Source organism: Typopeltis vanoorti, chromosome 10 (genome assembly GCF_054136105.1).
Source record: "Typopeltis vanoorti isolate ZY-2024b chromosome 10, IOZ_Tvanoo_1.0, whole genome shotgun sequence".
In the NCBI taxonomy this organism is placed as follows: domain Eukaryota; kingdom Metazoa; phylum Arthropoda; class Arachnida; order Uropygi; family Thelyphonidae; genus Typopeltis; species Typopeltis vanoorti.
In genome coordinates, this window is record NC_143558.1 from 80532296 (window position 1) to 80549266 (window position 16971).

At 35.9% G+C, this 16971-nt stretch overlaps 1 protein-coding gene across 1 annotated transcript in view; it reads left to right on the forward strand.

Annotated features, from left to right (window-relative positions):
- The window catches only part of LOC150102538 (RNA polymerase II-associated protein 1), a 754864-nt gene that overhangs the window by 81452 nt on the left and 656441 nt on the right, over positions 1-16971 (forward strand). The window contains exon 4 of the mRNA XM_090399226.1: positions 7515-7598. Coding sequence (XP_090255352.1) covers positions 7515-7598 — 84 coding nt within the window. The remainder of the gene's footprint in view (positions 1-7514; positions 7599-16971) is intronic.

Genomic DNA, 16971 nt, shown 5'->3' on the forward strand with positions numbered 1-16971 from the left:
CAAGGATAAACTGGGGACTAGTCAGACGAGTGCTAAAAACAATATATACTAGAGCTATACTTCCAGTGATATCATATGCTGCGCCTACCGCCCACTTGGAAAGATGCACAAAACTCTAAATAAAATGTGCACAAATTCACATGGAGAGAAGAGGCAGGGAATAAGAAAAATCTCATTGACTATGTTATTGTTGATAGTGATGTTCTGTCACTGGTACAGAACACCAGAGTGTACAGAGGACTTGAAATTGGAAGTAATCACTATTTATTCTTGAGCAGGATAAAATTGAATTTCATATTGAAAAGAAGAACATATGGGAAATTTTAAAGCGAATAAAAGTTGAACAGCTCTCATATATAAACTTAGACAAAAATACACAAACATTATCCAAGAAAAAATGAAAGATTTGAGAACAGGAACCAAATGGAGATTCAGAGGCAAATCCTGAAGAAAACACTGATTGATTCAGCCAGAGAGGCATGTGGTAAGGTTGTCTGCAAGGATAGAAAAATCAGAACTCTATGGAAACAGAAAGTTAAAAAGGCAGTGAAGGAAAAGAAGAAAGCATATCAAAAGTTCCTGGCAAATAAGTCAGCTTGTCCTCCTAGAGAATACAGAGACAAATGTAAGAAAGCTAAACACTGTGTAAAACAGACTAAACAAAAGTCATGTGAAGACTTTGGCAAGAACATAGAAAATAAATATCAAGAAGGCAGCAAGATATTCTGGAGGTTGTTGAAGAAGCTCAGAAATGGAGGAAAGAGTGCTGTTAAAAGAAATTAGAGATGAGATAGGTGAAAAAGTGGAGAAAAAGATATCCTTGCAGTATGGAGTAATTACTTCGAAAAATTGCTAAATGAAACAAACAGTGATAGCACAAGGGTAAAAAATGCTCAACAGGCATTCATTCAGGAATACATATCATATATGAAGTAGAAAAAGCCATCAAAGGCCTGAAATGTGGACAAGCAGCAGGAGTAGATGATATTCGACCAAAAATGCTCAAATATGGAGGTATAAAAGTCTTACAGTGGTTGCACTGCATGGTTCAGAGGGACGAATTCTGGATGATTGGAGCAGAGCTCTCATAGTACCCATATATAAAAACAAATAAAACTGAATGTGAGAATTACAGAGGTATTTCTCTATGATTGTTCCTGGTAAGACTTATGCAAGTATACTTGAGAAAGATTGTGGAAGAACAAGCTGGATTCAGGCCAAATAGAGGGATCAGATCTTCACTTTACAACAGACAGTTGAGAAATCATCAGAATATAACAAAGATCTGTATTTAAGTTTTACAGATCTGGAAAAGGCATATGACAAGGTGCCAAGAGAGAAGCTATTCAAAACGCTACAGTTATATGGTATCTATGAGGCATTATACCAAATACTTAGTCTTTATTTGAGTTGTAAGTCAGCAGTTAGAATTTGAAGGAAGTACAGGAAGATGGGTTCATGTTATATCTGGTGTCAGACAAGGATGTACATTATCCCCTCTGTTGTTCATTATCTACATGTATCACATTATGAAGGAAAGTGGTATTAAACCTAATATCAAAATTGGAGATGCTAATGTCAGCTTCTTGCGTTATGTGGATGATGTTATTCTTCTAAATAAATCTGCTACAAATCTGCAAGATTCTCTAACAAAATTGAATAACTGTTGTAATAGATATGGTATGAAGGTCAGCAATAACAAGACAAACACAATGAAAATAGGCAGAAGCATTGAAAATATCAACTGCATTGTGAATATAGAACCTATAGAACAAGTAAAACATTTCAGCTACTTAGGCACGGTTTTTAGTGAAGATGGTAAGTGAAATATGGAAATAGACAACAGAATCAATAAAGCTGATATGGTAGGAAGTCAACTAAATAAATTTATATGGAATAAAAGAAAAATTAGTCAAAACACTAAATTAGTTGTATACAAGACAGTGTCAAACCAATTTTAACTTAGGGAATCTGAGAGCTGGGTCAGAAGTAAAACACTTGACCAAAGACGAGAGACCGCAGATATGAGAGTCCTGAGAAAGATTAGGGGCGTAAACAGATGGCATCAATGGCAATATCATATTAAAAATGAGGATATTAGGAATCTTGACATTGTCAGCATCCAGGAATGGGCAAGCAGAGCTAATCTCAGGTGGTATGGGTACTTAAACAGAATGGGAGAGTTAAGATTAGCAAAACAAGTGTTCTCTGCCAGGTTGGCAGGAAAAAATACCCAGAGGAAGACCAGGGTATAGGTGGATTAATATGGTAAAAAGTGCCTTAGAAGATAGAAATATAAGATCTGATAATGTTGGACTCTTGACAGGTAACAGATTGATTTGGAGGAAAATTGTAGATAGGAAGTTAGTAATGATGTAAATTTTTCATGTAGTACTATCATATCTTGTACACCCCTCGAAGGTACAAGGCAGGAATTTGATGATGATGATGATCTATCCACAAAACCAATATTTCAGCCAGTCATCAAACAGTACATAAAAAGTAAACTGTTCTCATGTATGTGTCTGTTATATATAATAGATGCATATAATATGGTTTCATATTAGATGTATATATTATAAAATAATTCTCTTTAGGAATAACATAAAAAAAAAAAAAATCAGCTAACGCCTTTTTATTCCCCTATATAGGGAGTAGGCGAGGCTGTTTTTAGCCCTATCTAACTTTTGGAGACTGAGTGGGCAGTTCAATCTCCACTGGTACCCCATCAGAGATAGCTGGCCCAAGGCTATCACTAATTAAGCAGCACTCAGTGAAGAGAGGCGGCTCAACAAATGTCGCTATCTCGTGGTCCCTAACCCTGACTCTCGTATTTAATGTCTGAAATAATGTCGGTTCTATGGTCAATTTTCTTGAGTTTACAAGACGAAAAACCCGAGTTTCCGGGAGAATAAACCCGCTTGCCCATGCCAGAGATCGACCAACTCGGGAACCGGTCGAAAAAAGGCTTAGAAAAATTTCTTCTAGTTGCCGACTAGATTCGAAACCAAGAAGTCTTCCTTTGTGCAGTTAAGCGCCATGGTGTGCAACCACATCCACTGAGTTACACAGGCTCCTTATAGTCTCCTAGAAAGGAGAACATATTCCGATAATAGGGTAATCAATCCGTCTTCTGGGATGAGTTGTTATTATTACACATCAGAAAATTAACTTCTCTTTTATGATCATTGTAGTTTTTAAAGTGGTAACTATTTTAACATTACATATATATTTATGCTGCCAGTCTGGTTGGCTGAGTTGATATCATATCCCACATACACACTAATGATCTATGATAGCTTTATAATCCTTCAGTGCCATTTGTAGAAAAGTGGTTGGAAAGAAGAAAGGAATTTGTTGGTTGGTTTTTGAAGGCCAGAAAGTTGTAATCATTGGGGGACCGTTCCAAAGAGCAGAGAGTGTATGGAGTGAGCACAATGAGGATGGAAAGTTGGTTCAATCAATTTGGAGTTGAACTGAATGTGGGTGTTGACTAGCAATTGCTCTTGTATGTATGTGATTAAGTGGCTAGTTCACTTTGGCAGTACCCATGAAAATATCAAAGGATGCTCTGTTGAAAGTGAATGGAGGATGCCAGTGAGGGAGTAGGCATCAACTAAGCAATTGTGAGTCAAGTGATTATTTTATTTTTTTATAATATTAAACATTTTTCAGGGTGCTTAAGGGTCAAAGCTGTATAACTGAGAGGAGACCTCCACCCAGCCTTTAAAGGAATGCGGAGAACCGACCAGGGCTTCTGACCTAATGTCCAATCCTCACCTTCTCGTGGTGCACCCTGTTGGGTATCTACTTGGATACTGAACGAACAAGGATGAGCTGGCAATTTGGGATTTAGCCGACCAAATTGTATTCTTATTGGTTAAACCGAAATAAAAAATGATGGTACAACATGACAATATTTCATGCCGGCTGGGGCGTTGCCCGGTTAAACAAGGCCCCCATTGTTTTCGCCGGGAAACCAGGGCGAACAGCGAAAAGTCAGCTACTGGAACAAATCTGAAAACAAACCCCAACTCAACATCACCAGAGTTGATCGGTACTATCAACGTAAAAAGCCTGAATGGCAAAGAAATGGAGCTAGCTAAGGAATTAGATAAGTACCAGATCGACATAATAGGGGTGACTGAAACAGAAAAGACAAAAACTGGTGAGATCTTTCTGAGCAATAAATACAAAATGTTATATTCAGGCAATGACAATCAAGGAAAAGAAGGAGTAGCCATAGTATTCAACACAAAATACGAGGCTAATCTTGATTGGCAGTCAGTGTCAAGTAGAGTAATGTGGGCAAATATGAGAATGGGAAACTGGACAATGAGACATATTTGTGCCTATGGTCCCACAGAAGGTTCTACTAAGGTAGAAGTGGAGGAATTTTTTGAGGCTTTAGAAAAAGTGACTGACACAATGAAAAAAGAAAAGTTGGTCCTTGTTGGGGATCTAAATAGCAGAGTAGCATTGTGAGACATAGAAACATATTTTGGGAAAATTTGGAGAAAAGAGCAAAGCTAATAATAATGGCAAATATCTGTTGGATTTCTGCTCAGGACATGGACTGGCTATTATTAACACCATGTTCCAACATAAAAATGTGCACAAATTCACATGGAGAGAAGAGGCTAGGAATAAGAAAAGTCTCATTGACTATGTTATTGTTGATAGTGATGTTTTCTCCCTGGTACAGGACACCAGAGTGTACAGAGGATTTGAAATTGGAAGTGATCACTATTTAGTCTTGAGCAGGATAAAATTCAATTTCATATCGAAAAGAATAACATGTAAGAAAGTTTTAAAGCAAATAAAAGCTGAGCAGATCTCAGATGTGAACTGTAGACTAAAATACATAAAGATTATTGAAGAAAAAATGAAAGAGTTTGAGAACAGGAATCAAACCTTGGAGATTCAGTGGCAAACTCTGAAGAAAACATTGATTGATTCTGCCAGAGAGGCATGTGGTGGAGTTGTCTGCAAGGATAGAAAAAATTAGAACTCCTTGGTGGACACAGGAAGTTAAAGAGGCAGTGAAGGAAAAGAAGAAAGCATATCAAAAGTTCCTGTCAAATAAGTCAGCTTGTGCTCTTAGAGAATACAGAGACAAATGCAAGAATGCTAAACACTGTGTAAAACTAGCTAAACAAAAGTCATGGGTGGACTTTGGCAAAAATATAGAAAATAAATATCAAGAAGGTGGCAAAATATTCTGGAGGTTGTTGAAGAAGCTTAGTAATGGAAGAAAGAGTGCTGTAAAAGGAGTTAGAGATGATAAAGGTGACATGAAAATGGGAGAAAAAAATATCCTTGAATTATGGAGTAATTACTTTGAAAAACTGCTAAATGAAACAAGCAGTGATGACAGCACAGTGGTAAAAAAACACTGACCAAGCATGCAGTCAGGAATACATATCTATACTTGCACTAGAAAAAGCCATCAAAGGCTTGAAATGTGGAATGGCAGCAGTAGTAGATGATATTCGACCAGAAATGCTGAAGTATGGTGGTATAAGAGTCTTACAGTGGCTGCACTGCATAGTTGAGAATGCCTGATGATTGGAGTAGAGCTCTCACAGTACCCATATATAAAAAGGGAAATAAAACTGAATGTGAGAATTACAGAGGTATATCCCTACTGAGTGTTCCTGGCAAGATCTTTGCAAGTATACTTGAGTAAGGGTTGAGAACAATTGTGGAAGAAAAGCTTGGTGAAGAACAAGCTGGATTCAGGCCAAATAGAGGCTGTCAGGATCAGATCTTCACTTTACGACAAATAGTGGAGAAATCATGGGAATATAACAAAGATCTGTATTTAAGTTTTGTCGATTTGGAGAAGGCATATGACAAGGTGCCAAGAGAGAAGCTATTCAATACGCTCAGTTATATGGTGTCAATGGGGCATTATATCAAGCAAAACTTAATCTTTATTTGAGTGGTAAGTCAGCAGTTAGAATTGAAGGAAGTACAGGAAGATGGTTTAATGTTAAATAAATCTGGTGTGAGACAAGAATGTATATTATCCCCTCTGTTATTCGTTATCTATATGGATCACATTATGAAGGGAAGTGGTATTAAAAATGATATCGAAATTGGAGATGTTAATGTCAGCTCTTTGCTTTATGCAGATGATGTTATACTTCTAAATAAATCTGCTACAAGTCTGCAAGATTCTCTGACTAAATTGGTTGTAATAGATATGGTATGAAGGTCAGCAATAAAAAGACAAAGACAATGAAAATAGGCAGAATCATTGAAATTGTCAACTGTGTTGTGAATGGAGAACCTGTGGAACAAGTAAAACATTTCAGCTACTTAGGCATGATTTTTACTGAAGATGGTAAATTAAATATAGAAATAGACAACAGAATCAGCAAAGCTGGTATGGTGGGAACTCAATTGAATAAATTCATACGGAATAAGAGAGAAATTAGTCAGAACACTAAATTTGCTGTATACAGGACAGTGTTTAAACCAGTTTTAACTTATGGATGTGAGAGCTGAGTCAGAAGTAAAACACTTGACCAAAGACTAGAGACCACAGATATGAGAGTCCTGAGAAAGATTATAGGCGTGAACAGATGGCATCAATGGCAATATCATATTAAAAACGAGGATATTGGGAAAGAACTTGACATTGTCAGCATCCAGGAATGCGTTAACAGAGCTAATCTCAGGTGGTATGGTCAGTTAAACAGAATGGGCGAGGAAAGATTAGCAAAACCAGTGTTCTCTGCCAGGTTGGCTGGAAAAGGACCCAGAGGAAGACCAATATATAGGTGGATTAATATGGTACAAAGTGCCTTAGAGGATAGAAATATAAGATCTGATAATGTTGTAGTCTTGACAAGTAACAGACTGATTTGGAGGAAAATTGTAGATAGGAAATTAGTAATGATGTAATTTTTTTCAAGTAGTACTATCATATCCTGTACACCCCTTGAGGGTACATGCAGGAATTTTTTCTTCCTGAGGAAGGTGGAGAAATAAGAGTATTGTTTCTGATATATATAAATATTAGGCAATTAATTTACTAAACTAAGTGAATTAAATAGACATTAAATATTTCTTGCTTAAAAAAATCTTTTCCCTCAGACTGGCTCAAACGTTATTTGAAAAGAAAAAAAAAACTTGGAATTCCGAATTGTACTGTGTTTTGTCTTTTGCCCATACATATCACTAAGAGATATCACAAAATTGTTGTTTCATAAAGCATTTTATATATTTGCAATTGTCATATTATTATGTAATTTCCAGGTAATATACTAATATAACACTATATATCACTGGTGCTGCTAAGGGACACAAGTTCCAGTTTTAAATTCATACATGTGTATTTTAGAACTGTTTTGACAAGACTATGCATATATCTGCATAAACATCTTGATAATGACAATTAATTATTAGGATTTGATTATTTTTCTTATACTTTTTTATTTATAATTATATTTTTATTTATAAATACATTTTTTATGTATAACATTAGGAGTTTATTTTTTTTCTAGGAACATGAAACAAGTAATTTCAGTGTGCACAGCCCATCTCCTGCTTCATTATCTTTTCCTGAAGTTACATTCATAGATACTAAGGTAAAACAATAAGAATAATAATAAAATGGAATAAATTAAATTTTATTTTCATTAATATATACTTTTTTCTAAATTGCACATTAAATCAGGTCGAATGTGTAATTGAACGAAAGCTGTGTTATATAGTAGGATAAACTGTGTTAATTTTTACACATTGGATTTTTGTGCTTGATTTGCTTAGTGACTATTAGACTGGGAACACAAAACAAGTAATTTCATTGAGCATCATGTCAGTGTTTGAAATGCACTTAAAAGTTTATTTGAAATGCATTTCAAAGGATATTAATATTAATTCAGCTGTTAGTACAGTTTAAACTCTGTCTCTTCCCTTTCTGAGATGCCTGTATGTTTAGAAAATAATAAGCCTTTTATTTTGCAGTAATTCTTGCTGCAGTAAATGGCTCTCTGTTATGATAATGGTAAAGAAAGATTCCACAATATATTTATCCAGTATTTTTTCCTGTTTCATTTGTTGAATCCACTATCTTTATCAATAAAGCATACAAAAAAATTATTAAGATAAGCAAATAGCATGTGGAGAAATATACAGATTGATACAAATTGTAAAAATCACATAACACTTAAAGAAAAGCTCAATGTTTATCTGAATGCATGAAATGCAAGATGATAGGCAGTAAATTAGATTCATAATTTTCAAGCTTTGAGCCTTCCTTGAATTGTTATCTGGGTGTTGATTATAGTATGAACTTTTGTTTTGTATTTCTTTGCATGCTATTTTCTTATTTAATTAATCAGAAGATTTATTTCTTCACTCCCTGCTACATTCACTTTGGTTCTTCAACTATTTACATTTTTGTGAATGTTCATGTTGATTCCATAATCCTGACCTTATCATGAAATTTCATGTTAACAAGTCAATATGAGGAATTCAGCTGAGACATAGCTCAATGCCAGTGCAGAGAAATTTTTATTTTTATACACTGCTTGGAAAGAAGTGAACAGACACCTCCATGGTGCACATCGGCTTCATGCATAAGGTGCATCATGCTATGTAACAGTTCATGTGTTTATAGCCAGTATAAATTAGAGGAGTATGATGCTACCAAGTCAGTGCAACTGTGTTAGGGTGAAATGGCTGCGAGAAAAAAACTGACAGAGTTTGAAAGAGGCGTTGCAATAGGATGCCATGTTGCAGGTCTATCTCTTTGACAAATTGTTGACAAATTGGGTCATCCCAGGTCAACAAGGGATATGCAGAGATTGAAGTGCAGGGGGGGGGGGGTCAACTATAAGTGCTACCTGCAATGGCTGACCCACTACACTCAGTTGTCATGACTGTATAGTGTCATAATCATCATCATCTAATTCCAGCCGTGTATCCTCAAGGAGTGTACAGGATATGATAGTACTACATGAAAAATTTACATCGTTATTAACTTCCTATCTACAATTTTCCTTCAAATCAATCTGTTACCCGTCAAGAGTTATATAACATTATCAGATCTTATATTTCTATCTTCTAAGGCACTTTTTACCATATTAATCCACCTATACCCTGGTCTTCCTCTGGGTATTTTTTCCTGCCCACCTGGCAGAGAACACTTGTTTTGCTAATCTTAACTCTCCCATTCTGTTTAAGTACCCATACCACCTGAGATTAGCTCTGCTTGCACATTCCTGGATGCTGACAATGTCAAGATTCCTAATATCCTCATTTTTAATATGATATTGCCATTGATGCCATCTGTTTACGCCCCTAATCTTTCTCAGGACTCTCATATCTGCGGTCTCTCGTCTTTGGTCAAGTGTTTTACTTCTGACCCAGCTCTCAGATTCCCTAAGTTAAAATTGGTTTGACACTGTCTTGTATACAACTAATTTAGTGTTTTGCTAATTTTTCTTTTATTCCATATAAATTTATTTAGTTGACTTCCTACCATATCAGCTTTGTTGATTCTGTTGTCTATTTCCATTTTTCACTTACCATCTTCACTAAAAACCGTGCCTAAGTAGCTGAAATGTTTTACTTGTTCTATAGTGTTACACCCTGATATCTCAAGAATGTAGAATTCCCAGTTATCATGGTGTAACATGAAGAGAAAATAAAATAAAACTCCTGTATAAAACCTAATAGATGAATTATTTAAAAGAAAGAAAAATATTCTTGCATCCAAGTGAAATATATAACAAAAAAAAAAGGTGTTTGTTGAACTAACTAATAAAAGAAGGAATATATAAGTGTTGTGATATAAAAAAAAATTTGCTAAGTAAGACAGAAAGGATTAGTCATAAGAAATTGTATTAGAGATTAAAATATTAAGTAAATTCATAGAAAAATTTTGGAAGGGGGGTTAATTTAGAGGCTAGCAAAAGAAAAGCAATAGACTATCGCTCAGGGTCAATTCCCGGATTTAGACATCGTTGTGGGCTCGCTGACCGAAGGATGTTTGGCAGAAAAACGGCATCCTAATTGGTCGGTGGAGTCGAATCAAGTAAGGGGCGGAGAAAAGAAATTAAAGAAGGTGCTGTTAGGATTCAAGGTATAAAAGGGTTAGAACCCCCCCACCCCCACCCCGAGACTTTTTCATGGAGAGTTTCTTCATGAGTTCCTTCATATAGGTTTCACATGGTTTTCCTGAGTGGCGGGATTAATCTCCGTCGTCACAACAAGGAAACAAAAGTGAGCGGGATTTCGATTCCGTATTTCCTATGGTAAGAAATGAGGAATGCCATTTAGCTAAAGGAAAGAAGATATTACTATGTGTTTCATAATCCAGTGACAACTACGAAAAAAAGGAAATCTGTAAAGAAGTCTGTGTCCACGTGGTGAGTTTCACAGCCATTGTATAGATGATTCTAAAAGTGTCCTTAGTTCAAGTACGAAAGGTTAAGATCACGTAAGCACAGTTTATTGCCAAAAGAACTTAGGAGTGACAGATTATAGGAGAGATCATACCAGGATAGTTCAATCGGAAAAAGGTAGAGGCCAATATAGAAAACTCAAGAGAGAAAGGTACTGTAAAAATCTCGTGTTAACTGAAAATCGTTTGTAATTGTAATCATTATCCTATTACTGAACTGTTGAAGAGACTAAGGAAATTTATGCTAGGACTTTAGTACATGACTGATTATAATGAAAGTATGTTTGTTAATATTAATATTATATAAGTAATTACGTGTCCTGAGAATTATGCATGTGTATTGTAACGTATAGGAAAGTTTTAAATGTCAAAGTTATGTGTTAGTACAGTGAAAGGATAATTTAATCTACATAGTTTTGGATAGTTAAATAGAGTGAATTGATCAATATGTCCATGTGCTACAGCATATTGCGTATATTCAGACTAATATAGGGTTAACTAAGGTGTTAATTAGATCTGGGATTATACATATTATTTTATGTGTTGAATTTGTTATGGCAGCATGATCGTAATACCCATATAGGATCTTAGCCAAATACTTGTGATTAGCTAATGTTATTTTGTAAATATTTTCTTAGTATTGAATTGAATTATATTAGAAATTGAATTGTACCATGCTAATGAGTTTAATAAACCTTTGTTCATTGATAAAACAGTTGTCTGAAATTGTTGCCCAATGTACCACTTGAAAAACGTACGAACCAACCTAATTACGCGGGAAATTAATGTGTTAAAAAACGAGATAAATTGTCACGACTGCAATATTGATTCACATTCAGACATATTTTAGTAATTGCTCCTTGTTTTTGTATTTAATATCTCAAACTAAATGTTCCAAAAGGCGCAGTATAATATAAATATTAGGGACACTAAGGGGAGAAATAACTTAAATATTTGTATTTTGGGGGTGATATCTCGTACATAGAAAAAAGTTGAATATAGATAAGCAGAATTTCACTAGATAGAATAATAATCATAAATTGGAACATAACATAAATGCCGCAGTCGACAGGATGTAGTTTAGCTAATTACATATTAATTACAAGTTGGTTTTGGGTGCAGATCAGACAACTGAGAGGTAGAAGTTTAGTTAAGTTTTGTTGAGAATTTTAGAGAGTTTATTAGTGTAAATTGGATGCAAGTATGACTGAACCCTCCAGTAATTTAGGCATGGATAACAGCGAATTTTTACACTATATTAACCCACAACAGGTGTTCCCACAATTTTCAGGCGAGGAGACTGATGATGTCCTAAATTTTTTTAGTTATATAGAAGAGCTTAGAAGAGTTGGAGAATGGACTGATTTTCAGTTGCTAGTCTTACTCCGAAGTAAACTGGTGGGAAAGGCTAAAGCTTTGCTTTATTCCTTCCCCATTCTCAAGGAAACCCTGGATTACTCCTGATTTAAGACAGTCCTAATTTCTGAGTTCTCAAAACTGGGAAGCTTGGGACCTAACTTATGGTAGCTCCAGAGGTGCTCTCAGAAGGAAAAGGAAAGTGTGGCTGAGTTCTATAACAGGTTACTGACGATAGCTAGTACCCTGAGTGTCCTTAGTGAAGAAAAGCCTCATTTGATTGGGCCATTTTTCAACAATTCAGACAGGAAGTCAAACCTGAGTTGAAGGAAATGACATTTGATAAGAGATTATCCAATTTAAGAGAATGTTACGGTGCTGTAAAGGAATGTGAACAATTGCTCGGAGACCTCCGTCCCGCACATGTTCATTGGTCAATAAACATAATTGAAGAGAAGGGCAATTCTGAAAAGGGGCAAGGACATATTAAAGAGACTAAGGAGAGGAGAGAAAGATCTAAGACAAGAGAGAGACTAGAAAAAGACAATAAGCAGGAGATAATCAATTTGACAGAGGCTTATATTGATTCAGATAAAATCAGGGTTATTGTAAAACAAGAGATAGAAATACTCCAAAAACCCATTATGGATCGGTTAGATGAGGTGATGAAACAATTAGGAACGTTATCTGTAAGAACCCCAGAGCCTGATTATAGCAGAACTGAGGAAACCACTAAGCTAGTTAAAGAGGAAGTTGAGCGTCTGCAAAGACCCCTTCTCGATAGATTAGATTCAGTTATGCAGAGGCTATCAGAAGTCATACCACAACAAGCAACAGCTATTCCTCAAAATCAAGGGAGAGCTAGTGACCAAAGAGGCGGTAGAGCGCCCCCAAGATGTTTCAGTTGTAACAAACTGGGACATTTTGCTCAAAACTGTTACTTTCACAAAAAGCGTTTTGGTAGAGGTCATGACAGAGATTCAGATTCACATACGTATACAAACAGAGTATGGAAAAAGGGACAAGGAAGAAAGGAGCATCCTTACAAGATGGAAGTGAAGGCCAGTGCATATGGAAGATACTGCAATGCGTTGCTGGACACTGGAGCTCAATCATCCATCATATCTGAGGATTACTTTAAGAAAATAGAACCTCATCGCAAAGATAATATCACTCACCTTAAACAACGAGTGAGAGTATCAGGTGTCACAACTTCCATGACTCTTTCTTCTAGGTCTGTGAATCTAAAATTATATCTGCCTGAGTTCAAATTATGTGTTTGGCAGGAGTTTTTGAACCTACCAGGATCCTCTCTTCCACACATCAAGCTGATCCTAGGCAGAGATTTCCTGTCAAGGTATGACTTTAAATGTGATTACATGAGGAAAGAAATATACCTATTGGGAAAGAGACAATTTACAAGGAAGGGGCAAACTCCAGAGTTATGTAAGAAAGAGAGAAATGAGCCTCAGGAGAGGAATCATTAATCCACGTGGATAAAGTGAAGAAATCATCACTTGAGAAGGTAATCTGTGAAAGGAAATCAAAAGTAGTTGAGGTTAAATCAGAGGTAAATTTCTGCAAGGTTAGAAAAGGGAAGAGAAATAAAAACCAAAGAAATTAAGTACATCAGTTATGAGTATATGGATAATGAATACAAAAAAAAAGGACAGGGGAAGGAAAGTACAAAAAAATAAAAATAAAAGTGGGACCCCGTATATATGAGAGGAGGAAGACTTCAAAAAAGAATTTTTTTGAAAAAATTTTTTTGTTTAAAGGGGGGACCTTTGTTACACCCTGATACCTTAAGAATGTAGAATTCCCAGTTATCATGGTGCAACATGAAGAGAAAATAAAATAAAACCCCTGTATAAAACCTGATAGATGAATTATTTAAAAGAAAGAAAAATATTCTTGCATCCAAGTGAAATATATAACAAAAAAAAAAGGTGTTTGTTGAACTAACTAATAAAAGAAGGAATATATAAGTGTTGTGATAAAAAAAAAATTGCTAAGTAAGACAGAAAGGATTAGTCATAAGAAATTGTATTAGAGATTAAAATATTAAGTAAATTCATAGAAAAATTTTGGAAGGGGGGTTAATTTAGAGGCTAGCAAAAGAAAAGCAATAGACTATCGCTCAGGGTCAATTCCCGGATTTAGACATCGTTGTGGGCTCGCTGACCGAAGGATGTTTGGCAGAAAAACGGCACCCTAATTGGTCAGTGGAGTCGAATCAAGTAAGGGGTGGAGAAAAGAAATTAAAGAAGGTGCTGTTAGGATTCAAGGTATAAAAGAGTTAGAACCCCCCCACCACCACGAGACTTTTTCACGGAGAGTTTCTTCACGAGTTCCTTCATATAGGTTTCACGTGGTTTTCCTGAGTGGCGAGATTGGAGTTAATCTCCGTCGTCACAACAAGGAAACAAAAGTGAGCGGGATTTCGATTCCGTATTTCCTATGGTAAGAAACGAGGAATGCCATTTAGCTAAAGGAAAGAAGGTATTATCCATGTGTTTCATAATCCAGTGACAACTGAAGAAAAGGAAATCTGTAAAGAAGTCTGTGTCCACGTGGTGAGTTTCACAGCCATTGTATAGATGATTCTAAAAGTGTCCTTAGTTCAAGTACGAAAGGTTAAGATCGTGTAAGCACAGTTTATTGCCAAAAGAACTTAGGAGTGATAGATTATAGGAGAGATCATACCAGGATTGTTCAATCGGAAAAAGGTAGAGGCCAATATAGAAAACTCGAGAGAAAAAGGTACTGTAAAAATCTCGTGTTAACTGAAAATCGTCTGTAATTGTAATCATTATTCTATTACTGAACTGTTGAAGAGACTAAGGAAATTTATGCTAGGACTTTAGTACATGACTGATTATAATGAAAGTATGTTTGTTAATATTAATATTATATAAGTAATTACGTGTCCTGAGAATTATGCATGTGTATTGTAACGTATAGGAAAGTTTTAAATGTCAAAGTTATGTGTTAGTACAGTGAAAGGATAATTTAATCTACATAGTTTTGGATAGTTAAATAGAGTGAATTGATCATATATGTCCATGTGCTATAGCATATATTCAGACTAATATAGGGTTAACTAAGGTGTTAATTAGATCTGGGATTATACATATGATTTTATGTGTCGAATTTGTTATGGCGACATGATCGTAATACCCATATAGGATCTTAGCCAAATACTTGTGATTAGCTAATGTTATTTTGTAAATATTTTCTTAGTATTGAATTGAATTATATTAGAAATTGAATTGTACCATTCTTTCTTTTAAGGTTACACGGTGATCAGCATTCATATTAATTAAATTAGGGAAACAAAACACATGTGTTAAAAAGATTATTTTACTGATTACAAATAAAATAATAACTTTACGTTTCGACCTCTGTATTGAGGTCATCTTCAGAAGGATACATTGAGAAGTATAAGAACAAGCTACATGCTGTTGCACACTACACAAGTAACTTACATCTACGTTGTTAACTAATCTTTTTTTCCCTAGCCTGCCCTCTAGTGGAAAAAAAAAACTACAATAAACTCTGCTAAAGTCCTGAGATTCTTCTGGAATTACACAGTTATATTACGATTATCTTCTGGATTTGTACAGGTTGCTATTGAATGATCAAGGGGGGGGGGAACACTTCACTGGGTCTTGTATTGAGATTTTTCTTTGTGGTTGCTATGAAGGTTGTAGATGGGTCCTCCACATTCTTGGAATTGTTAGACCATCATTTTTATTCAGATCATGTTTGAGCATTTGACATGCTTCCTTGAATTTACACTTAAACCAGGTTTTGGTGCGGTTTAGGGACTTGGTACCTTTCCAGTCAATTCTGTGGTATGTTTGGAGTGCATGGTCAGAAAGGCCGGTTTTTCCAAAATGGAGGTATTTTATGTGACGTTTGTGTTCATCCTTTCTGATTGGGATGGTACGTCCTGTTTCCCCTATGTACGGTATGTTACAAGTGCAATCTATTTTGTAAACCCCCGGGTGGGCTAAGTGTGGCAGAGGATCCTTGTAAGAATTGAGTAGGTGCCTTAATTTTGTCGGGGGTTTCAAGGTGGTTTTGATGTTGTATTTGTGTAGTGTTCTGTCTATGTTTTCTGAAATGCCTCTAACATATGGTATAGCAATAGCATTCTTGAAATCTTTTTTGTTATTTGTGGTATCTTTGTGGAGGATCTTGTGAATGGTTTTTATACTGTATCCATTTTTTATAAAGGTATGTTTGATGGTCTCATATTCATGGTTAAGAGCTTGTTCATTTGAACAAATAGTTTGAGCTCTGTGTTTAAGGGTGCTTATGACCCCCTAGTTTTTGTGTTGGGTGGTGATAAGAAGTTTTGTGTATGTATTGGCCTGTGTGTGTAGGTTTGCGGTAAACTGAGAAGGAGAGACAGCCTGAAGGAAGACGTGTGACAAGTGTGTCTAGGAACGGAAGAGAGTGTTTTTTTTCTATTTCAATGGTGAATTGGATGCGTTCATGTTTGTTCAGGTGGCTAAGGAATGTATCTAGTGCTTGGCGGCTGTGGGGCCAAATGGCGAAAATATCGTCGACGTATCTGAGCCAAATTTTGGGCTTTAGGCACGCCGATTCTAGAGCTCGTTGCTCAAAATCTTCCATATAAAAGTTCGCTATTGGGGGGGGGGAGAGCGGAGAGCCCATGGCGGTACCTTCTTTTTAAAGGTAAAAATTGTTTTGCCACACGAAATATCCAGAGCAGAGTACATGGGCAAAGAGGGCGGTAATGTCGTGTGGAAATATGTAGGTTGTCCGATTTAAAACAACACTGGCGTTCCCTTTATTGGCTTTAGTGATAATAATGTCACGGTTATTTTTAAGAGATTTGAGGGCCAGTTTATCCACTTTGTTTAGGTTGCTGCTTAATTTTTTGGTTGAATTTAGTAAACAGGCAGTTTCCATCCGTATTTTGTCAGCTATTCTTCTGGAATCCTCATGTACTAGGATTCCAGAAGAATCCTTGTACATGAGGACTTTAGCAGAGTTTATTGTAGTTTTTTTTTTTTTTCCCACTAGAGGGCAGGCTTGGAAAAAAAAGATTAGTTAACAACGTAGATGTAATTTACTTGTGTAGTGTGCAACAGCATGTAGCTTGTTCTTATACTTCTCAATGTATCCTTCTGAAGATGACCTCAATACAGAGGTCGAAACGT